General features: G+C 43.6%; 2 protein-coding genes and 1 long non-coding RNA gene across 18 annotated transcripts in view; 2 read left to right on the top strand and 1 right to left on the bottom strand.

The window, feature by feature from the left end:
- Window positions 1-2,561, top strand: part of Kdm2b (lysine (K)-specific demethylase 2B) — a 118,607-nt gene extending 116,046 nt beyond the window's left edge. For 13 of the 15 annotated variants that reach the window (XM_006530376.4, XM_011248210.3, XM_011248208.3 and 10 more), the window contains one exon: window positions 1,328-2,561. In XM_006530376.4, coding sequence (XP_006530439.1) covers window positions 1,328-1,509 — 182 coding nt within the window. In that variant the 3' untranslated portion in view covers window positions 1,510-2,561. The remainder of the gene's footprint in view (window positions 1-1,327) is intronic. The other 2 variants (NM_001003953.2, NM_013910.2) reach the window with 1 other exon arrangement.
- A 1,718-nt stretch (window positions 2,562-4,279) lies between these two features.
- Rnf34 (ring finger protein 34) lies at window positions 4,280-23,113 on the bottom strand. 2 transcript variants are annotated; one of them, NM_030564.1, is made up of 6 exons: window positions 22,927-23,037; window positions 11,318-11,536; window positions 8,831-9,238; window positions 6,319-6,423; window positions 5,904-6,105; window positions 4,280-5,188 (listed from the first exon to the last, which is right to left on the bottom strand). In NM_030564.1, the coding sequence occupies exons 1-6, from the start codon at window positions 22,930-22,932 to the stop codon at window positions 4,998-5,000; spliced, it is 1,131 nt and encodes a 376-aa protein (NP_085041.1). In that variant the 5' UTR covers window positions 22,933-23,037; the 3' UTR covers window positions 4,280-4,997. The 2 variants fall into 2 exon arrangements, with proteins under 2 accessions (NP_085041.1, XP_006530575.1); XM_006530512.2 differs by lacking the exon at window positions 11,318-11,536 and having other exon boundaries at window positions 22,927-23,113.
- Window positions 23,114-23,288: 175 nt separating this feature from the next.
- Gm33044 (predicted gene, 33044) lies at window positions 23,289-23,775 on the top strand. The gene is made up of 2 exons (NR_169045.1): window positions 23,289-23,392; window positions 23,480-23,775. It is a non-coding gene; the product is annotated as a predicted gene, 33044 (long non-coding RNA).
- The last annotated feature ends 297 nt before the right edge of the window (window positions 23,776-24,072 follow it).

The following is a 24,072-nucleotide window of genomic DNA, read 5'->3' as shown; positions in this document are numbered from 1 at the left end:
CACTTGCATTTTTAATTTTTGCAATAAGATTTATAACGCAAATTAACAGCCAGGTATTGTAGTTCCCGTCTTTAATCCCAGCACATGGCGGGGTAGATATCTTATGATTTTGAGGCCATGAGGCCAGCCTGGTCTACATAAAGACTCTCTCCTTCTTTGTTTGTTTCTTTCTTTTTAAATTTATTTATTTTATATCTTTGAGTACACTGTAGCTGACTTCAGACACACCAGAAAGGGCAGCAGATCGCATTACAGATGTTTGTGAAGCCATCATGTGGTTGCTGGGAATTGAACTCAGGACCTCTAGAAGAGCAGTCAGTGCTCTTAACCACTGAGCCATCAATCCAGCCCCAAGACCCTTTTGTCTATCAGTAGCTCAGACTCATTGTCTTGTGACTGCCTCCTATGTTTGCATTCCTACTGTGAGAGGTTGGGTTATCCTCAAGTAGTCCACATTATGTATGCATCCAAGAATGGTGAGCACCTATCTGTGTTCAGGGCTTTGTGTAGGCATGATGGCCTGGTTGCCGGGCTGATAATTCACAGGTGATCAGTGTAATCATTAATGTCTCTCTGTTAATGCATGTTACCTGCTCGCCCTGACTTTTATTCAAAAGTGATAGTACAGAGAAGAGGGTTCAATTTAATACCCCTAACAGGATAATAATCATTTTCTCGTTTATTTGATCCATCCAGAAGTCATTTATCTTGGTTCGTTTCAATTGGAAACTTATTAGCCAGTTGACTAGATTCAATTCTAAAGAGGTAGGGTTTAAGAAAAGTAAAGAATGTTGAAAAATATGCAATATCTATGGGATATGGTGAATTGTTCTTTTGGATAAAGCCTTTCTTCAGTCTCTTGACTCTGATCTAACCATATCCACTAGGATATTTAGCTGAACAGAGTAGTCAGATAAAAGAGGTAATCTAAACCCCTCAAAACATTGTGACCCTTTTTGTAAGATAGAGATTTTTGTGTGTGACTATACAGGAAGAGGCAGCCCTATAGTACAAGTAGTTTCTCCCTGATAGAGGGGTTCAGAAGGTGTAGGGGACTGGGGTTGAAAATGGAGAATGTTCCAAACAGAACCTTATGTCCTCCCACTTCTGGCAAAACTTACTCAACAAAGTTTTCAAGAATATATTATTTAACTTTTTGAAATCTGGTAGGTGAAATTATCCCCATTTGGGAGACACCAAGAGCTGGGCTATGCTAAAAACCTTCCTATTTCTGTTTTTATCAGTTTTCTATCTCTGTTACTGGACCCTTGAGTTTATAGGACCTTAGACTGTCTTCTGTCCCTCACATGATTTCTTCTTCCTGCAGACTGTAATAAGGTAACTGACCTGTGCCTGTCCTTCTTCAAACGCTGTGGAAATATCTGTCATATTGACCTGAGGTACTGCAAGCAAGTCACCAAGGAAGGCTGTGAGCAATTCATAGCTGAAATGTCTGTGAGTGTCCAATTTGGGCAAGTGGAAGAGAAACTCCTGCAAAAACTAAGTTAGTTCCAGGACAAGTATGTAAATATGGAGGGTTGGGGGGAATACAACCAGGAAGGGTGAAAGACTGCAAAATCAAGTGGGCCTATTATTTCCCTTTGGAATTTGAAACAAGAGACTACAGGACACAGTTCTGTTTTGCAAATCTTGCCAAGGGGGAAGCCATTCAACCACCCATTTTGGGATGAGTGAGCCAGATGTTTTCCTTTGCTCTTTCTGCATCGTAACTGCACTGCTTTCTGGACCATTTCTAAGGCGGCCTTTAGAAGACATTCCAATTGGAAAGGAAGATGAGCTTTGGAGAAATCCTCTTAGAAGCCTAAGCTTGGTGTTTTTATCAGTAGTTTTTGTTTGGGGCACTTGTTCCTTGCAATGCTGAGGCTTCTGGCGTCAACATGGAGTGGACCACACACACACCATCTGCAGCCGTCGTTGATACATTTTGTTTAGTTGGTTTTGTTACATCTTACATTATGCAGAACTATTTTTGTATAAATTGTTTAAAAATTATTTATGGGAGATTTGAATGCATACCAGTGTTTTTATTATTTAGATTGCCAACTGTCCTTCAGGTAGGAGAGTTAACCTGTACTATGTCAGCATAAAAAGCCCATCTCCAGATGTGCCCAGGTGTGACAGGGGGCTATGACCTTCCACTTAAAAAGCATGTTTAACTGGATGCTGAGAGCCTACTGTGTATGTCAAGAAGCTACACAAGCATGTTGTGGATATGTGTAAAGTATAGTCCAGGTAAAACACTTTGCCAAGTTTCAATAGACTTCACCTCTCCCTCAGACTTGAGCCTTTACACTCAGGAGGGTTTGCTCCAAGCATGAGCTCTTGTATTCTACTTACATAGGTCTAATTTATACCAAGAATCAGGTAGAATAAATGTGCCCACACCCTCTCCTTTGTCCTCCTCCTCTCAAGTGTTCAGTTCTCACTTTAGTTGGTAAGTTCTGCATCCCTTGTTGTTTGGTGGTGTTTCCTAACCTTTCCCTGATGCAGTTTGACCTTTGTTGGATTTATATAAACAATTGTACAAAAAAAAAAATCTACACTGTGTTTGAGGGTTTCTGTTTTATGAGGGTTAAATCTGAAAAATGTAGCAGCCCCAAGACACATGCATTTTTTTCCTTCCTACAGAAAGGTTTCTAACCAATAGAGGTAATGGGGAAAAAACAATGTGGGCCACCTGTGGCTATCAGGAGCCATGGCTCTGACTCTGATACTGCTGTGATACTTGTTTAAGTGTAAAATTGGTCTGAAGGTTTGTTGCATATCATTTTTGTGATAGTTTTACTTCTCTGAACCTCCAAACGAGACAGCTGCATCCTGATATTTAGAAAAGTCATCATCTCCCCTAAGAACTGCTTTTAGGGCTATTTTTTCCACACAAGCCAGTAAGAACCTGGCTTCACACTATTAGAGGTGAACAACAGAGCAAAGATATAATGTAGCTCCAGACTAGTATAGGTCACAGTAACATCTCCCAAGGAGTAATGAACCACCAAGAAAGATTATATCCCAAAACAAATTTATAATCTTTGTAGATTTTTTTTAATTGCACTTATTTATGTGATGTGTATGGACCTTGGCTTACATGTGGAAGTCCAAGGACTACATATGGAAGCTGGTTCTCTTTCCACTATGAGGCTTGAATTCTAGTCATGAGAATCATGGCATGTGCCTTTACCTACAGAGCCATCTCCACAGCCCTCTCTATAGCTTTAAACCACATGTTACAAACAGGTGCTCCAAGGTGGAGCTTTACCATGGCTGGTAGTGGGAAGATCAAACCTTGTGAATGAATATACCTGCTATGGCAAATCTAGAGCTTCAAACACAAGCGAGGCACCAGTGCATCATGGGAATCTGATGTCTGCAGAGGAAGATACAGTGTGCTCAAATTATATTCTTTTCCGCTGTGAACCTTCAGAACCTTACCCATTTTGTTTTGTTTTTTGAGACAGGGTCTCTGTGTATCCCTGGCTGACCTGGAACTCACTCTGTAGACCAGGCTGGCTTCGAACTCAGAAATCTGCCTGCCTCTGCACCACCACTGCCCGGCTCCCATTTGATGTATTGCCTGTTAGGGTATGCCAGTTAAAATATGCAGCTTGCAGAAATGTTTATCCTCTGCTTTAAAAAAAAAAAAAAAAGCAATCATCCCTGGTATTTAGGTGATGGACTGGCTTCAAAAGCCCCTGCCCTGCATTAGTCACATGTATGCTGTAGCATTTGCAGATAACTTATACATAATAATGCATATTTCATATCATATCCAGATGACTTCCAATACCTCATACAATGTAAAGTAAGGTGAATTGGCTGACCCTTCTGCATAAGCTATTGATCTCAAGTTCTCATTTGCTGTATGCACCAAAAGGGCTCAAGAAAACCTCAGGGTGCCGGGCGTGGTGGTGCACACCTTTAATCCCAGCACTCAGGAAGCAGACGGATCTCTGAGTTCTAGGCCAGCCAGGGCTACATATGTCTCATATAACTAAAAAAGAAGAAAAAAAAAAACCTCGGGGTCAGCACTGGTCTGTAAATGGGGCTACTAAAAACAGTGTATAATCTCTAGCCATCAGCTATATACCCTTACTCCAATATATAAATATATAGCTAATAACATATATTATTATATTGTTAGCTAAGGTTTTAGCTAAAGCACGACTGTGAAGCAGCAGAGATGCTCTTCTGAAGAGAGGCACCTGTTCATGTTCTAGGCAAATAATTTTGAAATGTAGGCAAACAATATTAAACTACAACAGCCTTTTCATTTAATTTTATTCCTAAAGTTGAAATTACTAGCAGGTAGAACTAAAAATACACCTTCACTATACAAAACATTGTAAATTGATTACATGTTAATAAAGAATTTAGCACACATATACTTCTAAGATAAGAAGCTAGATGCAGCCCTTGCTTTTAAAAGCTGTACCTGAACAAAAATGGACATACTTAGTCTAAGGCCCTGGCAGTTGACTGTAGAATGTCAGTTGTCTCCCAATTATGTTTAAATGCAGAAATAGCAACAATGTTGAAACTTACATTCATTAAATATTAGCATTTAAAATATACATGGCTAATCGAGTGAACATTCAGAGCAGTTACGGCTCAGGATAGTCCACACTACCCAGTCATGACAGTGAGTTCACTTCAAAGAGAACAAACACAGGATGAAGGTAAAGTAAGGGAAGACAGGCGAGTGAGTGGCTTCCACACCCACACTGAACAGTTTGGCTTCAGCTAGTGCTCAGGGGAGACAAAACCCAGCAGAACCTGGGAAAGCCGTGTGTCCACAGGGAGATGGGTCATGGCACTGGCCAGGTTTCTGCAACTTAGGGTGAACTTTCTGTCCCCAGTTAGTAATGAAAATAATTTTTGAAAATAGCTTTTGCCTTAGAACAAGAAGTTTCCAGTCCCTCTAGTGCACTGAAATGTTTGGGGTAATGTCATGTGAGTGTCCTACTGCAGGGCCCTCAATTTCATGACTTAAAAACATGCACAGCTCGAACCACATACTGCCTGCAGATGGGACACTCACTCATTCGCTTGCCACACTTGGTGCAGGTGACCATGTGCCCGCACTCCAGCAGGACACAGTCAATGACCGCATCCATGCAGATTCGGCACAGGCTGTCATCTTCCTCATCCTGAAGTTGCATCCGCTCACCATCTGAAAGGAAAGAAAGCAAGCTGAGCTAAGAGTCCTGGACACAGCTGCTGGCCTTGCTGCCTGCATCTCACAGAAGCCTCTAGATTATTACAGGGATCTGCCCTCTGCAGGCAACATACCTAAAATGAAGTTTTAAGATAACCAAGATACTAACCTGCTAGAGGGATTAATGGAAATAGAAAAAAAATCAGTATTGTTATAAGCAAGGAATCTATACTCAGCAATTGTTTATCTAGTTCACCTGACAATAGTTGCCTCACAGCCCATGTCAAGTAATGAAATATTTAGCAGCTCTATAAATAGGCTTCCATAACTGACTCAGTCACTAAAGAGGTATAATGCTTTTCTTTAAAAAATCTATTCATTTATTTCAATCTATTCATTTAACTTTATGTGTTAAGGGTGTTTTGCCTACATGCACCTCTGAAATTCCTGGTGTCCATGGAAGCCAGAAGCAGCACTGGACCCCTGTCTGGAGTGACAGAGTAGGCCACCACCATGTGGGTGCTGAGAATTAACCCTGTACTCTACAAGAGCAGCCACTGATTTTTAACTACAGAGTCATCTCCCCAGCCCCAAACATTTTTATTTTTAATGATTTTTTGAGACAGGGTCTGACAGGGACCTGAGAACCTTTGGCTTAGCTGCCTGAGTACTGGGATCACAGGCATGCACTGCCATGCCAGCTAAGGATATCAGGAAAAATAAAACTTACATGACTTTTGGTTTTCTTCATTCTCTTTGTACAGCCGGTTGACTTTCTCTACCAGCTCCCATTTTTCACAACAGCCAGAATAGTTGACAAAATTCCGAGCCAGGATCTCCTTCAGCTGGCGCACACTCATCCCTTCTACCTCTTCAAGGCTTGAGAGGTCAGACAGGGAAGCTCTTGCTTTCTTTTTAGAGAGCCCCGGGTTCTGAAATCAGAGTATCTGTTACCTTGTTCCCACAAGCCCAAACTACCTGGCCTACTTTGCTCCCTGTGGCCCTAGATACCCTCCCCAGACTTCTGAGCTGCCTGAAGTGCGTTTTACTACATCTGCCCTAGAGGAACCTCTCTTTGCTGGCCTAGAGCAAGGCCCACATCTTCCCTTCCCGCCATAAGCATTTATCAGGGAAAGCACTTTTACCTGTTCCTCCTCCTCTTGTTCGTCGTCGTCATCTTCATCATCGTCGTCATCATCATCGTCGTCGTCATCATCATCTGTGTTTGCTGAAGCTATTTCACTTTGTACCTATATATACATGACAGATCCAATTATATTAGTGATCAAGTTTTTCTAATTACCAACCACATAGTGAGACCATGCCTTAAAAAAAATAAATAAAAGAATAACTAGGGCTGGAGAGATGGCTCAGCAGTTAGGGCAACTTACTGCTCTGGCAGACGCCCTAGGTTCAGTTCCCAGCACCTACGTGGCAGATCACAGCCATCTTTAACTCCAATCTAGGAGGACACACACAATGCCCCCTTCTGAACTCCACAGACATGCTAGAGCACACATGAATTTGACATGCCTACCAGGACACGTCCATGCAAACATTCACATACACGAAATCAGTATTTCAAAAAAAATCCCTAATAAACAATTTTCTTTAGGAAAACAAATTCCTTCCCTATCTTTTACATACTTTCTCTTTTGAGACCAGATCTAGCCTGGGCTAGTATGAGCTCATTCATCTCTTTCCTGTCTCCACATTCTCAATGTTGGGATTGTAGGTGCACACAGCCATTTATTTTTTTTTTAGATTTATTTATTTATTATATGTAAGTACACTGTAGCTGTCCTGAGATACTCCAGAAGAGGGCATCAGATTTCGTTACGGATGGTTGTGAGCCACCATGTGGTTGCTGGGATTTGAACTCAGGACCTTCAGAAGAGCAGTCGGTGCTCTTAACCACTGAGCCATCTCGCCAGCCCCCATACACAGCCATTCTTTTTTTTTTTTTTTTTAAAGATTTATTTATTTATTATATGTAAGTACACTGTATCTGTCTTCAGACACTCCAGAAGAGGGAGTCAGATCTCATTATGGGTGGTTGTAAGAGCAGTCGGGTGCTCTTACCCACTGAGCCATCTCACCAGCCCCCTACACAGCCATTCTTAATGACATCTTTTGATCACAGGACACAATGTCGAGGTTGCTTCCACTATCACTTTTCAGCCACCAGGTGCCACAGAGCAGCACTGTGCCACCCACATCTCCCCCAAATGGTGTTATATGCCCAAAAGTGTAAGTCAGTGTATCTGTTTATACGATTATGCAAATTCGCATTTGAGAAAAATCATAAAACTCTGGTCTTGAATAGCAGTTGAGCCTCTGTCCCTTGAGTGCTGGGGTCTAAGTGTGCGCTGCCCTGCCCAGTCATGCCTCTACACCCAGCACACCTCTACTTTTTAAAAAGATGTGTATTCATTTATTTACTTACTAGTTTTTTTTTTTTAATTTGCATTGGTGTTTTTCCTGCATGTATGTCTGTGTGAGCGTGATGTATCCCCTGGACCTGAAGTAACAGACGGTTGTGATCTGCCATATGGTTGTTGGAAATTGAGCACAGGTTCTCTGAAAAGTAGCCAGTGCTCCCATTAATGAGCCCATATCTACTTTTAATAACAACTTTCCTCAAAGGGAAAAAAATTTCATCTCTGATACTCAAGAACCTTATTGGGATAGTATTCTAATACAAATTTTTTGTTGTTATTTGAATTAGATACATTTTGTAACTGGAGACATGGTTTAGTTGTTGTGAGTGTTGGCTTAGTATACAAAGTCTTGATTCAGTCCCTGGCACTACCTAACACCAGGCCATCATGATGCATACTTTTTTTGTTGTTTTTGGTTTTTTTTTTTTTTTTTTTTTTTCGAGACAGGGTTTCTCTGTGTAGCCCCGGCTGTCCTGGAACTCACTCTGTAGACCAGGCTGGCCTCAAACTCAGAAATCCGCCTGCCTCTGCCTCCCAGTGCTGGGATCAAAGGTGTGCGCCACCATGCCTGGCATGATGCACACTGTTGATCCCGGTTAGGCAGACAACCTTGCTGTACAAGCATAAGGATATGAGTTTGGATTTGCAGTACTCACACCAAAGGAAGATGAAAAGTCCATGCTTAGAAGGCCAGCATGAGAGGCAGTGATGGGACACCCTGACCTCAGGGGACTTGCAAACCAGCTGTTGTAGCCAGGTCAGTGAGACCCAGTCTCAAAAGAGAAGATGGAGGACAAACTGAGCAAGTAAGGGTGGGTCCACACACACACACTGCCTCAGCTATAGAGGGACCTGAAGGCTAACCTGAGCTACAGACCTTGTCTCAAAATAAATAAAGCCAAATCAGAACAATTTCCCTCCAACAAGGTAAATATAGTCACTAAGTTAACTACTGATTATTTCTATGGTCACTGAAACTTTTGGTTATTACTTCGACAATTATAAGTTATTTAATAAGGACAAGAAACTCATGAGCTACCTCAGCCTGGCTTCCAGGCACGAGCACCTAAGCATCAGGCAGGTGTGAGATGCCAGCAGCTGGGGATGGACCCTACTCTGCATATATATAACCTGAGGTTCAGTCACCTAGCATTCAAAGATCCTGACCACACATGGCCAAGAATGGCTCTTGGGGTCAACAATCACACCACCCTACCTGTGCCAGGACTTCTGATCTGAAGGCGCCATCTCTGTCCATGAGCTCTCCCTGGAAGGAGGACACAGTAGCAGAGGGAGGAGTGTAATTTGAAAAGAGGGACTGTGTAAAAAAACTAGAAGTCTGGGACCTTGAGGAATTCAGGCTACTTGAGTCCAGGTCATCCCCTGAGCCTAGTCCACGGTGGCACAGTACTAGATCCACCAAGTCTTCCTTCTCACGACAAGTGTCGGTTGGTATGTTTCTGAGGAGGAGATACTGCCGCAGGTCCTTCACTTTTAGTCGCATCAACTGAGGGCGCTGGAAGGCCGTCTCTTGTAGTAGGTGACAAGTAGAACATCTGCGGAGGTTTTCTTGGGAGACTGAGCAGAGGGAGCAGAAATCCTTCTTGCAGTCACAGCAGACATGCTGAGGACAGAGCAGACGACACAACACTTAAACCATTATGCACACACCCTCTTCTGTTGCCTTTTACTAAAACCGAACCCTTGCTTTATATGAAGCACCCAAGCAGCAGCCTATTTTCACAGAACCAGTCCCTGCTAGGGCAGCTTGGAGTCTCACATCTTCAAATACAGCACTTTTAAGAAAAATACATGCTCTTGTGTTAATGAATTAAAATGTTTCCACCCCTTGGCCCAAACATGTAATTAGCAGAACAGTGCTGACTTGAACCACATGGAACAGAGCACAACCACACTCACTCCTCCTGGTCTTTTTCTATGTGGATAATCTCAGCAATGAAGAGGAAAAAAAGCTTAATACAAAAAGGAAACTGACTTCTCCAGCTTAACCCAAGGACAGAGAAGATCCCACTAGTACAGAAATCTGTAGCCAGCATAGCCCTGATTACACTCTAAGCCATCTCAGAAGAGAATCTTTGAGAGAACACTCAGCTATGTCCAGTTTTGTGCAGTGCATGGCTCCCATAAGCTACCACTTCAAGAGACTATACTGATCAAACTACAAGATGCTCCATTAAAGTGTTAGCGTAAGGGCTTTATGTAAAATCTCCACAAACACTATTCATTACACCTCCCACCCCCTCAAGAGCTTCTCTCACTATAGCTCAAACTGGCCTAGAACTGTAGCCTAGGCTGGCCTTGAACTAGCAGTAATGCCCTTATCTTAGCCTCCCCAGTGTTGAGGTAGATAGGAACCAATGACATCCAACTTCCTTCCTTAAAACTTAAAAAATGGGGCTGCAGAGATGGCTCAGCGGTTAAGAGCACTGACTGCTCTTCCAAAGGTCCTGAGTTCAATTCCCAGCAACCACATGATGGCTTCACAACCATCTGTAATGAGATCCAATGCCCCTTCTGTTGTGTCTGAAGACAGCTACAGTGTATTCATATAAATAAATTAAAAACAAAACAAAAAACCCCAGGGCAAGGTAAAGATAGCGCAGTTAAAAGCACTAGCTTCTAGAGGACCCAAATTTAGTTCTCAGCACCCATGTCTGATAGGTCACGAATGCCTATAGGCTCTAGTTCCAGGACATCTGATGTTCTCTGACCGCCACAGGCATCTGCACACATGCTATATCCACTCAGAGACTCACACACATAACCATAAAAAAAGGAGAGGTGGAGAGAGCTCAGAGGTTAAAAGTGATGATTCCTGATCTTGGAGAGCCTTTGTTTGGTTCTAAACCCATGATGGGCAGTTTACAACTGCCAGATCCAGGGGACTCAACACCCTCTATGGATTCTGAGGGCACCTGCACACAAATGGCATGCATGCACATACATTTTTTTTTTTAAAGACTATGGTCAGGAGTCAGTTATGATGTCTCATGCCATAATCAGCACTTGGGAGGCAGAGGCAGAAGGTCAGCTAGGAGTTTGAAGCCAGCCTAAGATACATTTTAAAAAGTAATGAAAGAGCATGGTCAAGAATAGGCTAGGGAGCTGTACAGGGCTATGGAGTGGGAGAGAGGGCATTTGCTAGCATACTTAAGGCCTTAACCTTCACAACAAGCTCTGCAGGAGATGAAGTTAAATAGTTTTAAAACATGGTACCTTGCTATAGTAAATGATCACTGAACAAAACTGCACAGCAATGAAGTCTCTTGCTTCAAAAAGAGTCATCAGGAATGAGGTTTCAGGAGCAGAGATCAACGCAGCACAGGACAAACAGCAAGGACTACTCAGAAAATGTGACAGAGCTAGAATCTTACTGCATAGTTTCCCAAATGGGACTAACTTTTTGATTTTTTATTAAATGAACTACAAACAATCAACAAACAATTATGATCTAAGCCAAAGGTGGCGCACACCTCTGATCCCAGCACTTGGGAGGCAGAGAGAGGAGGATCTCATGAGTTCAAGGCCAGTCTGGTCTACAAAGCCAGTTCTAGAACAGCCAGGGCTATTACATAGAGAAGCCCTATCTTGAAAAACCAAGGGGAAAAAAAAAAAGAATTATGATCTATTTCCCCCCCCCCCTGTGTTATCTGCATGCAGTACAGTATTTGATCCAACTCACCTTCTTTCTAAAGACTGAAAACGAAAGCCCACAGGCTTTGCAAACTATATTGGGTCCTTCAGTAGCTGCTGGTGGGTAGGTGGGGAAGTCAGAGCTCGGTGTAAATCTGAATGGGCCAGTGCTTCCCGGAAATCCCGCCTGCTGGCCTCGGACAGCTCCAGTTCCCATGACTTCATTCAGCAGCCCACAGCATGAAGCCCACATAGAAGTAGCACCCGCCTGAAAAGAAACATACAGGCCACCATTTAAAGCCAAGCAGAGGGGCTGGAGTGATGACTCAGGTTAGGAACACTGAGTGCTCTTCCAGGGGACACAAGTTTAAATCCGAGCACCCACAAGATGGCTCACAATCATCGGAAACTCCAGTCCCCGACGCTCTCTTCTGGCCTCCTAGAGAACTAGGCACACATGTGGAAAACAGCTATACATGCAAGCACAACATCCAAACAGAAAATAAAATAAACCAGAAGGGGTGGCACATGCCTTTAATTCCAATACTCAGGAGACAAAGGCAGGCAGATCTCTGTGAGTTAAAGGCCAGCCTGGTCTACATAGTGAGTTCCAGGACAGCCAGAGCTATGTAGAGAGACCCTGCCTAAAACAGGCAGGCAGAGAGACACAGAGACAGACAGATATAGACTGATAGACAGATGGATGAATGGATAGATGAAGAAATGAATAGGTGGGTAGGTAGATAAACAGAGATAGGTGAATGAGCAAGTGAATGGATAGAAGCCAATTGCTGCGTGGGCTGCCACTCTTCAGAGCTAAGTTTGTCTTAAGTCATCTTGAGATCAAAAGGTAAGTATCTTTATCTTGAACAACACAATGCTAATATAAGCTTCAAGGAGCAGGTAAAGGTAAATATTCCAAAATCCCAAAAATCTGAAGCACTTCTATTCTAAGTACCCCTAATAAAGGACAACCAGGTGATGCAGGATATTTGATCACAGTGTGATATTTGAACCCTGAAGTTGTGTTGTTTACTGGAAAACCTGTTTCTAGTTGTGGTGTGGCTCAGCCTCAGCTCACACTTTTAATTCCCAACAATGAAAGGAAGCAGTCACAGTTAAAAGTGATGAATCAGAGAAAGACTAACAGAATGAGGCAGGGAAAGGATATGCCCAACTCTCACAAGGACAGGAAAATGAGCCTACTTGAAGAGATCATCACAGAAAAGGGAAAGGAGACAGTTTCACCAGGAGAGTTTTACAGACAGGTAGGAGATAGAACAAACTAGACAAAAGTAAAGACAGAACGAGCCAGAGAATGAGAAGGAGCTAGAAGATTAGAAAAGATTGCTAGAGTTAGTTTGAGGCCAAGCAGAGCAATTCAGTGGGAGGCCAAGAGAGACGTGCTAATAATTTTAAAATTTCATGTTATATTTGAAATTCAGATATTTCCTGTTAACCCTAGACATGCACTGGATACTACAGGTCTACTTCTCCAGCTATTACTTAAGAAAAAGAAATAAAACCACATTATCTCATTAATCTTACTCTCTCACTGGTGATTGAGTATAATATGCTAATTTTTTATTAAGAAACTACATGGGAGTGCCAGGGATGTAGCTCAGTGGCATGAGTGTTTACTCAGCATGCACAGGACCCTGGGCTCCATCCTAAACATTTCTAAAAACAACCAACTGCTAACTAAAGCTCTCCAGGGTTTCTGTTTTGGTTGGTTTTTATGTGATGCAGACTCCTGATATAACATTGGTTGTCCTGGAACTTGCTCTGAAGACTAGGGATTAAAAGTGTATACCACACTGGCAGCCTAGAGATGTTACTGTATCTCACAGATAGTTTCCTCTTGAATTCTCCATTCCCCAAATTCTTTATAAAGAACATATTCATGCCGGGCATGGTGGTTCACGCCTTTAATCCCAGCACTCGTGAGGCAGAGGCAGGCAGATTTCTGAGTTCGAGGCCAGCCTGGTCTACAGAGTGAGTTCCAGGACAGCCAGGGCTACACAGAGAAACCCTGTCTCGAAAAACCAAAATCAATCAATAAATAAAAAGAATATATTCATTCATTTGGTATTAAGTAAAGTACTTTTAAGGCAGAGGCTACTCTACCTTTTCAGAACAAAAGCATTAAATATCATTTCCAATAGCCAAAGCCTCACAAAGAATAAATAAATAAACTAAACCTTTGCCTCTCCACCCAACATTTTCTTTAAGGGTCTTTTTGATTCTTTCCTTCTTGCCTCTTTATTCTCAGGGAGACTATGGCTATCACTACACCACATATAACAATATCTTTCTTTGTGTGTTGTGGGAGTGGACCCGGGCTTGACAAGTACTCTCAAGTATAGAGCGCTGCATCTACAGCTCCTCATTGATTAGTCGCACAAAAGTGATATGCAAGACTGTCTGAAATAGATACAGATTTTCAAAGATGAGGCCAGAGCAAGTTTCCCATGCTTAAAGAATAAAGGAGACAGTATTTGGGACCTTTTTTTTTTTTTTTTTTTTTTTGGGCCTGGGCAGTGGTGGCACATGCCTTTAATCCCAGCACTTGGGAAGGGAAGCAGAGGCAAGCAGATTATTTCATAAACATATTCTAGAACCTAGACAACGTGGTGTATAATGGAACTCAATGGACCTGCGGTATTAGCTAAGATGACACCAGATAATAAATACCACAGTTCCACTTATTTTTATGTCAAGTATTATTTGCTCATCAAGCTTAAAGGCAACTTGGAGTGATAATGCTGTTCTCACAGATGTTCAATAGAAGGAGAAAAGAAAGCTGGTACACAGGGTTCTTTATATATGGTTGTCTTTGTATCTTTATTACTAACTCAAGTATCACTTCTGTAATTCTCAAGATAATGCTGCTTTCAAAAGCCAATAATTAACAGCTCCTATCTTAGACTCTAGAATCATGGCTGGCTTATGCACAGAAGCATGTTAACCAGGCTACCAGTGATCGTTCATTATGAAAAGTCTTCCACCAGTCTTCCAAAGGAAGCTTGCTCTCACCACACCCTAACCCCCTTCCCAGTCTTTGAGACAAGAGTTTATCTAGTCTTTGCTGCCCTAGAACTCCTTATGTAGACTAAGACATCTTGAATTCAAAGATTGCCCTGCCTCTGCCTCTGCCTCCTGAGTACTGAGATTAAGGTGTATGCGACACCATATCCAACCCAAAGAAATCTATCTAAACTGAAATTTTTAAATTTTATTTAGTTTGTTTGTTTGTTTGTTTTTCGAGACAGGGTTTCTCTGTGTAGCCCTGGCTGTCCTGGAACTCACTCTGTAGACCAGGCTGGCCTCGAACTTTCAGAAGTCCTCTTGCCTCTGCCTCCCAAGTGCTGGGATTAAAGGCATGTGCCACCACTGCCCCGCTATTTATTTAGTGTCAAAGTCTCACTATGTAACCCTGGCTTGCCTGGAACTAGCTATACCTATATAAGGGAAGGGAAGGGAAGGGGGAAGGGAAGGGGGAAGGGGGAAGGGAAGGGAAGGGAAGGGAAGGGAAGGGAAGGGAAGGGAAGGGAAGGGAAGGGAAGGGAAGGGAAGGGGGAAGGGAAGGGGGAATGGGGAAGGGGGAAGGGGGAAGAAGGGGGAAGAAGGGGGAAGAAGGGGGAAGAAGGGGGAGGGGGAAGAAGGGGGAAGAAGGGGGGAGGGGGAAGAAGGGGGAAGAAGGGGGGAGGGGGAAGAAGGGGGGAGGGGGAAGGGGGAAGGGGGAAGGGGGGAGGGGGAAGGGGGAAGGGGGAAGGGGGAAGGGGGAAGGGGGAAGAGGGAAGGGGGAAGGGAAGGGAAGGGAAGGGAAGGGAAGGGAAGGGGAGGAAAAAAAAAACAAAGGAAAGGAAAAACTTTTGTGGTGGAAAGCTATCAAGGAAGGAATCCAACCAAAGTCAACCTCTGGCTTCTGAATAAATACAAACATGCGTGAAAAAATAAACACATCGAAAATTTTTTTAAAAACCAAAAAGAAAAACTAGATAATTCTAGTGGAGGGAACCAAGGTCCTATTTGAGAAATCATGTACAATTTCTGGGTTGATACCATCATTAGAAGATAACAATATAGTCCCGTTCCCTAGAGTTTCTATGTAAGAACAAGAATTTCTTTTACATCCTCCAGAAAGAGAATAAAAGAACACAGCGTGCAGGGAGACAGCTCAGTTAGTAAAGTGCCTACAGCACAAGATCCTACATTCTACACTGAGAACCCAGCAAAAAACAAAAGGCCAGGTGAGGACGGGGGCAGAAGCCTAGAGTCTCAGCAAGAAGACTGGGGGCTCAAAGTTATTCTTGTATATAGTAAACTGAGACCAGCTTGGCCCTTGTCTCAAAATATTCAATAATGTGACCATAGTGTCAAAAAGCCAAATCTGTAATCCCAGCAACTAAGAAGGGGGACACAGGTGGATCCCTGGGGCTTGTTGGCCAGTCAGCATAGCCTTCTTGGCGATTTTGAGGTCACAAAGTGTCTTCGTCAAACCATTCTATTGCTGTGAAGAGACACCATGACCATGGCAACACTTATGAAAGAAAGCATTTAACTAGAGACTTGCTTACAGTTTTATTAAAGGTTTAGTCCATTATCATCATGGTGGGGAGCATGGGTAGATGCCGGAGCATTAGCTGAGAGCTACATTTTCATCCATACACAGAGACTCTGAACTTGGCATGGCTTTTGAAACCCCAAAGTTTACCCTCAGTGACACCTTTCCTCCAACAAGGCCACACCTTCTCATCTTTTCAAATAGTGCCATTCCCTGATGACTAAGCACTCAAATGCATGAGCCGGTGAGGGTTATTCTTACTCAGTTCATCAGAGGAACAACTCCCAAAGTTTCCTCTGACTTATGAACATGTACACAGTCACATATACACACATACTGAAGACAGAGAAAGGTGTTTTTAACTTAAGTATTTCATTATAAAAACAAATAAGGCCCAATAGCTTCCCAGTCTGTAACCCTACTTAGTACAATGCAGATCCATATTACTATTTTCAGCCACAGATCATAACAGAAGGAAAGAAAACAGTGAAAAATCTAGGTTGCAGCCTCATTAGGATCTGAGAACTTTGGTCAAACACATCCACTAAGAAAATAGCTTGAGCCGGGTGTGGTGGCACATGCCTTTAATCCCAGCACTTGGGAGGCAGAGGCAGGCGGATTTCTGAGTTCGAGGCCAGCCTGGTCTACAAAGTGAGCTCCAGGATAGCCAGGGCTATAGAGAGAAATCCTGTCTCGAAAAAAAAAAAACAAAAAAAAAAGAAAGAAAAAAGAAAATAGCTCTTACACTAAGAACACTCTTGGCAGCACGGGAAGGGCAAACCAACAATGCTGGCTTCTCTGAGAACAGCATCTATACTCTTCCAACCTAACAGTTCAGAGTTCAAACAGGTCTGTGTGCTGTCTAGGGTCTCTTCTTCATTCCCACCAAGAGCATATGAAAATAATTCCCACTTCTGTATTAAGCCCTGTGTGTTCTGACACCCCACAACTGGAGTGATCTCTTTAGTGACCTCCTCTGTCCTTATGTGCAGGTGGTTTGAGGTCCTTACTTTTGTAGCTACTCTGCTACTTGCTAAGTAATTGCCTCAACCTGTGAGACTGACCAAGACTACTGCGTGTTAAGACTCACCACAAAGCCTTAAAAATCACTCATACCTGACAAAATGGACCTAATCCCTAGGCCAATACACTAGAAGAAAAGGACCAACTCCCAAGGTGTCTCTGGAATGCCACACAGTGCTATGGAATACAAGTACAGAAATACATATAATTTTAAAAGTTTTTAAATTCTGGGGACTTCTGATTTTGCTACTCTAGAGTACAGTTTGGGCGGCACCAACAATTTTTTTTTAAGATTTATTTTATGTATATGAGTGTTCTATCTGCATATACACCTATACTCCAGAAGAGGGCATTAGATCACATAAATGGTTATGAACCACCATGTGGTTGCTGGGGATTGAACTCAGGACCTCTGGAAGAGCAGCCAGTGCTTTCAACTGCTGAGCCATCCCCACAAACGTTTCCTTTAACTTCCAAGTGATTCTGATATACAGCCAACGTTCACAAGGTCAAAGCTTTCTGGGTCTGAAGGAAGATTCCTTCTTCCTGCTTGAATAATCTTGAAAAGAAAGCAACCCTCAAGATTCCTGAGCAGGAGCTGAAACACCTAGCCATGTGCTCACCCCTCTACAGTAGGATCCGATGCCCTCTTCTGCTGTGTCTGAAGACAGCCAAAGTGTACTCACATACATGAAATAAAGAAATCTAAAAAAAAAAAAAAAAAAACAAACCCACAAAACCTAATTGTACATGTTAATCCCAAACTTAATTATTGTTTTATTTTGGTTTTAGTTTTTTGTTTTTTCGAGACAGGGTTTCTGTGTGTAGCCCTGGCTGTCCTGAAACTCACTCTGTAGACCAGGATGGCCTCGAACTCAGAAATCTGCCTGCCTCTGCCTCCCAAGTGCTGGGACTAAAGGCATGCGCCACCATGCCCAGCCCAAACTTAATTATATTTGTAGCTTAGTTTCTAGCTATCGGTGATTATTAAAAATAACTTTTTCTTCATACTCTAACCCCTTCCTGCTCAATTCTCTTAGACCAAAACTATTTCTGGTAACAAGGTGGGAGATGACACTGTTACTTTCCACAAATAAGTTTTAAAAGTGACTTGACAGTTTCAAGCACTGCCACCTGTTTCTACAATAGATCACTTTGTAAGCACTGGATTAGCTGAGATTCAGGTCGTATACTCAGTCTGCAGCACACGCAGCTTCAGTCGACAAAACTAGGAGGAAGGGTTTTCGGATTGTTTCTAAGAACACAGACCCAGCCTTCTTCCAGTGCCAGTTTTCAAAGGACCTCAATGTCTTACACACTTAGAGGGGGCTGGAGAGATGGCTCGGCGGTTAAGGGCACTGCCTGCTCTTCCAGAGGGCCTGAGTTCAATTCCTAGCAAACTCATGGTGGCTCACAATTATCCGTAATGGGATCCGATGCCCTCTTCTGGGGCGTCTGAAGATAGCTACAGTGTACTCATATAAATAAAATCTTAAAAAAAAAAAAAAAGAAGAAGGCCAGGCGTGGTGGCGCACGCCTTTAGTCCCAGCACTTGGGAGGCAGAGGCAGGCGGATTTCTGAGTTTGAGGCCAGCCTGGTCTACAAAGTGAGCTCCAGGACAGCCAGGGCTATACAGAGAAACCCTGTCTCGAAAAATGCCCCCCCCCCCCAAAAAAAGAAAGAAAGAGAGAAGGAGGGAGGGAGGGAGGGAGGGAGGGAGGGAGAGAAAGAGAGAATGAAAGAGAGAGAGAAAGGAAGAAAGAAAGAAAGAAAGAAAGAAAGAAAGAAAGAAAGAAAGAAAGAAAGAGAAAAACACACTTAGAATCCCTGTAGGCAAAAGAAAAACCTTCAAAATACTCAAGTAAAAGCAATTACAAATGTTGGCTCCTACACTACACTGAGTTAGAATGTGATATCTATTAATGATTCCACTAATGTAATGTTAACCAGCCAAACGACAGAATGTAGTTTCTAGGAAGATTAAATGACAGAAATGGGAGGGGAAGAGGTGATGGACAATGGATGGAACTGTTGAAAACTAAACAATTTAAGTCATTGGCTTTCAATTAAACAAAGAGAAACTATGCCAGAGAGTATGTCTGTTTTGTTGTAATAACTCCAAATGGAATATAATATCGTCCAGTAAAGGATGAACTTTCATATGTGAAAATATTAAAGTTTACTAAGTATTCTAAGATGCTAGAAAAGAATCGGATATGAATTCTCTCCTACTTCCTATATTTTTGGTGTTTGAGACAGAGTCTACATAGTTCTAAGTGTACTGGAACTCACTATGTAGACAAAATTGGCCTCAACTCACATAGATCCACTGTCTCTGCCTCTCAAGTGCTAGGATTAAAGGCCTCAGCCTCACCCTGGCTTGAGATTCTTTTTCAACTAGTGAAAGCTTCTTCAAAGAACCCATCTACTTCACAGACTACAGATTTCTGTTATAAATTCTGGACAATTCCAATATGCTACAATTTGAATGTCCTTGTGTTGAATGTTTTGAATCTTAGCAACAGAGATATAAATGAATGCATTATGATTTAAATTTCAGTTAAATTTTCTAACAGAACTAAGAGAAAAAGACAATTAGCATGCAAACTTTAGCCGTACTTAAGAAATGTGAAAAGAAAAGGCTACTTCCTGAAACTGATGCTTCAAAACAAATCCATGGGGCTCACTGCTTTAATACTAGCTATCTAACCTGATACTACAAAGGAAGAAATCCTACATCACAAAACAGATGCTGTCCTTTAAAACTGAACATTTCTTCCTATTGTATGCGCACTTAAGTACATGCCTGTGTGGGGGCAGCGGTGGGGGCGGGAGGGCAGCTTTGTGAAGCTGGTTCTCTTTCCACATTTACAAGGGTTGTAGGAGTCGAACTCTGGCCGCTGGGCTTGCACAGCAAGAGCTTTTTTACTAAGTCATCTTGCCGAGCCGCACATTAATAAACTCTTGCAATGTCTGCTCAATGTCATACATATTACCCTTTCCTTTCCTTCCCTATTTTTTGACAGGGGGTCTCACATAGACAAGGTTGGCCTTGAGGTTGCTGTGCAGTGAAGGGTGGCCTTGAACAGATCTCCTCCTGCTTCCACCTACCAAGAGCTGGGTAAAAGTGTAAAAGTGTAAGCCACTAAAAGTGTAAAAGTGTAAAAGTGTGAGCCACTAGACACACATTTTTGTCTTTTTAAAAATGGAGTAATTCTCCCCATTTTTTCCTTAGTATCTCCGTGAGACCCTGTCTCAAAAAAAAAAAAAAAAGAAAGAAAAAAAAGAAAAGAAAAAGAAAAAGAAAGAAAGAAAGGAAGCAAGAAAAGGTTAAGAAAAGAAAAGAGCTAGATTTTAAACCCTGGATAAATTGCTGAGGGGCCTTAACATATCAAAGTAGACTAGGCTAACAGGTTCTCCCATCATCCCTCAGTTATCTGTTACAGGGTCCTCCTGGCTTACATACCCTACCCTGAAATCTCGCAGCCCAGGAGGCTAGGCTGTCCTTCCCTATATAACTACCTGCCCTCTATGTACCTTTGAGCCTCTTTTCTGATGTATCGGCTTCTCCCCCCCTCCCCCCACTACTGGGTCCAGCTCAGTCTGGTCATGTCCACTTTGAACTCTCCCAGATGTCCCTGCCTCTGGCTAGGCTCTACCTTTTATCTACAATACACTTCTCCACACCTAGGAGTGGTCATATCCTTTTTCTCTTTTCTTTTTCACTTAAATATAAAACCATTGTTTTTAAACAACTTATTTAAAAGTTTGGGCACAGTACCTATTCTCCTTTCATATCTACTTTCCTTGATAAATAAAGGCTGGTTTTGGATCTCACAGCAAAGATGATGATTTTCAGAAAATAAGCTACTGCCAGGGAGCTTAATAAAGTATTCTTAAGTTGCAGTGACATTTTATAACTAAACTGAGAAGTCCACACTCTTATCGGAGAGGTCTCGGTGGTTAAAAGCACTGGCTGCTCTTCCCAAAGACCAGGGTTTGATTTCCAGAACCCTTATGGTGTCTCACAACTATCTAACTATCAGGATCTGAGGATACATGTTTGTGGTGCACAGATATGCATGCATTCATACCTATAAAATAAAAAAAAAAAAACTGTAAACAAAACAAAAACCTTAAGGGCTGGAGAGAGAGATGAGCAGCTCAGAGCACTCATTTTGCTTTTACAGAGGACCTAGGTTCGGTTTCTAGAACCTACATGGTGGCTCACAACCATTAGTAACTCCAGTTCCAGGGGGGTCTAATGCCACCTCTGATCTCTGTGAGCACCAGGCATGCAGATGGTGTATGTATGTATGTATGTATGTATATATATACATATACACACACATACACACACACACATACATACATACATACAGGCAAAACACTCATACACATTAACCTAAAAACATTTTTAAACAATTTTTTAAAGCTTTCACAATATCCTCATCCTTAACGTCAATTCAAATGTCACTGATTCCAGATCCTACATTTGTAATCCAAATTCAGGAGGGAGGACAGCCTACATACTCAATTCCAGGCCAGTCAGGGATTGACAGTGAAACCCTATCTCAAAACAAAGAAGTTAACCTACTCCCAATTTCGGCCAGGATTCCAGCAGCAGGGGACCTGATGTTTTGAAATAGGACCGCATGCAGTGCAAGCTGGACTCAAACTTACTACAAAGCCAAGAATACCTGTGAAAAACTAATTGTCTTGACTCCAGCCTCCAGCTCCCAAATGCCTGAGATCACAGGTACGCAACACTGAAGGTATGGTTATTTTTCTTGCTTGAGAGTTTTTTACACACACACACACACACCTTACATTATTGCAGTTTGTAATGTGGCTACTTGAGATCTATCTCTCAGGGGATTGTTGTTGGTTGGTTTTCCACGAAAACACTTGCTTGGCCTCAAACATGCAGCAATCCTCCACCTCTACCTCCTAAACGCTGATCACGGGCTTGTGCCACCATGCTTAAGGGGCTCTTTTCTTTTAACTGGCAAACTCTTTCTTAAACAGGGTGATTATATTTTGAATTACCTCTACCCCATCTTGACTAAGGCAGTGAAGGTGCTGGGCAAAACACTTGCTGAATTTCTCTATCCACTTGACCCTCTCTTCAATCGTCCACAGTAAATCTTTGACACTCTGTGCAAGGTCGTCAATCTAGCAGCCCAAAGCCAACACACTTACTTCTTCCACGAGATGGATACAACACCGTGAGGGAAGACATCACCACCTTCTGACTCACGCCATTTGACTTGATTTTGGGCAAATGAATCAATGCCTGAATTGACTGCTGTACACAGCCTCTTTAGAACTCTCTGCGATGGGGTTGAGAAAATTCATCTCCCCTAAGTAGGCCAAAATCACACACACACACACACACACACCACATACACACACACAAAACCTGCCCTTTTCTGAAACTTCTATCAGTGATTCTCCCACGCTCTCACTCCCACCTGGGAGCAAGGCTGCCAAATTACTTGCTGCGTACCTAGTGGCGATGTAGACACGTCTAGCGCTCTAGGTCACGGCCACAACATTTAAACCCACGGGAAGGACTCCTTGAAGGAGGACACCCCCAACCCCCCATGGGCCACTCAGGTCCTAGCCTCATCATACCACGCAGCGCTCTCTATGCCTTCTGTCTCGTGATGCACCCCCCGAAGTCTGGGTTAGCTCAAGGACTCGGGGGAGGCAGAGGGCACAGCCATGGCCAGAGACACCGAGGCTCTTGCGGCTTAAAAAAAAGCTCGGGACCCCGAGAAGAGCACAGGGCCCTGGGAACAGGGCCCAGCGGGCTGAGACCGCAGGGCCACTAGCCGCCTCCTCGGCCAGGACGCCGGAGGGCGCTGTGGGAGCTCGGGAGGGTCTGCTGCCTGGCCTCTCCGGCTGGAACCGGTCGGGGCCCCACACACACTTCGGGCCGGGCGCCCCGCTACGTGGTGGTCTCTCACGAAGCCCCTCTGGGTAACCGCTGAGACGGAAAACAGGAAGCGCTCTGGGCGTACGGGAGAGGCAAGGAGAGCCTCCCGGCTCCACCAGCCCCTCACCTTCATGGCCGCGACCGCCTCGGCTCGGTCGGCTCTACCGGGGAACTCAGCACCATAGCAGCCTCCTCACACAACGGATCTTCCTTCCTTCTAAGGCGGCGAATGCGGCGCCTCCCGAGACCCACTGAGCGTCCCTACGTAAGGGGGCATGGCCACGCTCGGCTCACGCCCCGGGAAGACGCCGAGCGGCGGGCGGAGCCCACCAATCCGAAGCGGGTCTTCGGGGGGCCCGATCACCAAAGCCAATGAAATGGTGAAGAAGGGGCGGGGTTTCGGGCGCAGTCTTGCGAGCGAAGGGGAGAGGGGAGGGGCGGAGGGAAACGGGGCGGGGCGAAGAGGGGCGGGGCGGGGCGTGACGCGACGTGACGCCCGGTCTGTCGGAGAGAAAGCCGCTCAGGCTGAATTGGCTTCCTATTTTGGGTGGATAGCTTCCCTCGGCCCGAGGCAGAAAAAGAGCTGTGGTGAAGTAGGAAACACTGTTGGTTTGAAGCTTTTATTCTAACCTGCGGAGCAGGGCCTCTCTCGGGCTTAACCCATTCTCCGAATGTTCTAGATCTCATCACCAGGAGAACCTCGGATCTCCTCAAGGAAGAGGGGCAGCACGATCTAGGGCGAGCCATTTAGAAGATGTACTGAGAACGGCTGAAGAACCAAAGGCTGTCCAATTCCAATTCTTTGTCGTTCGGTTCGTATGTGTGTGTGTGCGGTTTTCTTTTTAGACAAGATTTTTTCCTGGCTGTGCTGGCCAGAGAACTCCCAGTTTACACCAGGCTGGCTTGGAACTCAGAGAAATCATGCCTGCCTCTCTGCCTTCCGAGTGCTTGAGATTAAAGATGTGTTCCACCACAACTGCGTCCAATTGATGTAATGTTCAAATTTACCCAAGTACTAACTAACCCTTTCAAAGAATTCACATGATCCCTTCAAACTGACGTCGGGGCAGAAAAACAAGTGGCAAAAGATGGTATAAATTTCTTCAGCCTTGCTGGATTAAGGCTTTAATTAGTTGGTTTTCCTACATTTCTTTCTCTCACTTCAAAATAATATTTGAGGTCGGGCGTGGTGGCACACACCTTTAGTCCCAGCACTTGGGAGGCAGAGGTAGGCGGATTTCTGAGTTCGAGGCCAGCCTGGTCTACAAAGTGA

Source organism: Mus musculus, chromosome 5, assembly GCF_000001635.26.
Source record: "Mus musculus strain C57BL/6J chromosome 5, GRCm38.p6 C57BL/6J".
In the NCBI taxonomy this organism is placed as follows: domain Eukaryota; kingdom Metazoa; phylum Chordata; class Mammalia; order Rodentia; family Muridae; genus Mus; species Mus musculus.
The sequence above is the reverse complement of the archived record's forward strand: the minus strand, read 5'-3'. Positions and strand labels throughout refer to the sequence as shown.

Excerpts from the sequence above, each read along its gene's own strand:
- Rnf34 (NM_030564.1), bottom strand. Across the intron at positions 9,239-11,317 it reads TTTCAGTCTTTAGAAAGAAG|CATGTCTGCTGTGACTGCAA; the intron begins GTGAGTTGGATC and ends CTCTGTCCTCAG. Across the intron at positions 6,424-8,830 it reads GATCAGAAGTCCTGGCACAG|GTACAAAGTGAAATAGCTTC; the intron begins GTAGGGTGGTGT and ends ATGTATATATAG.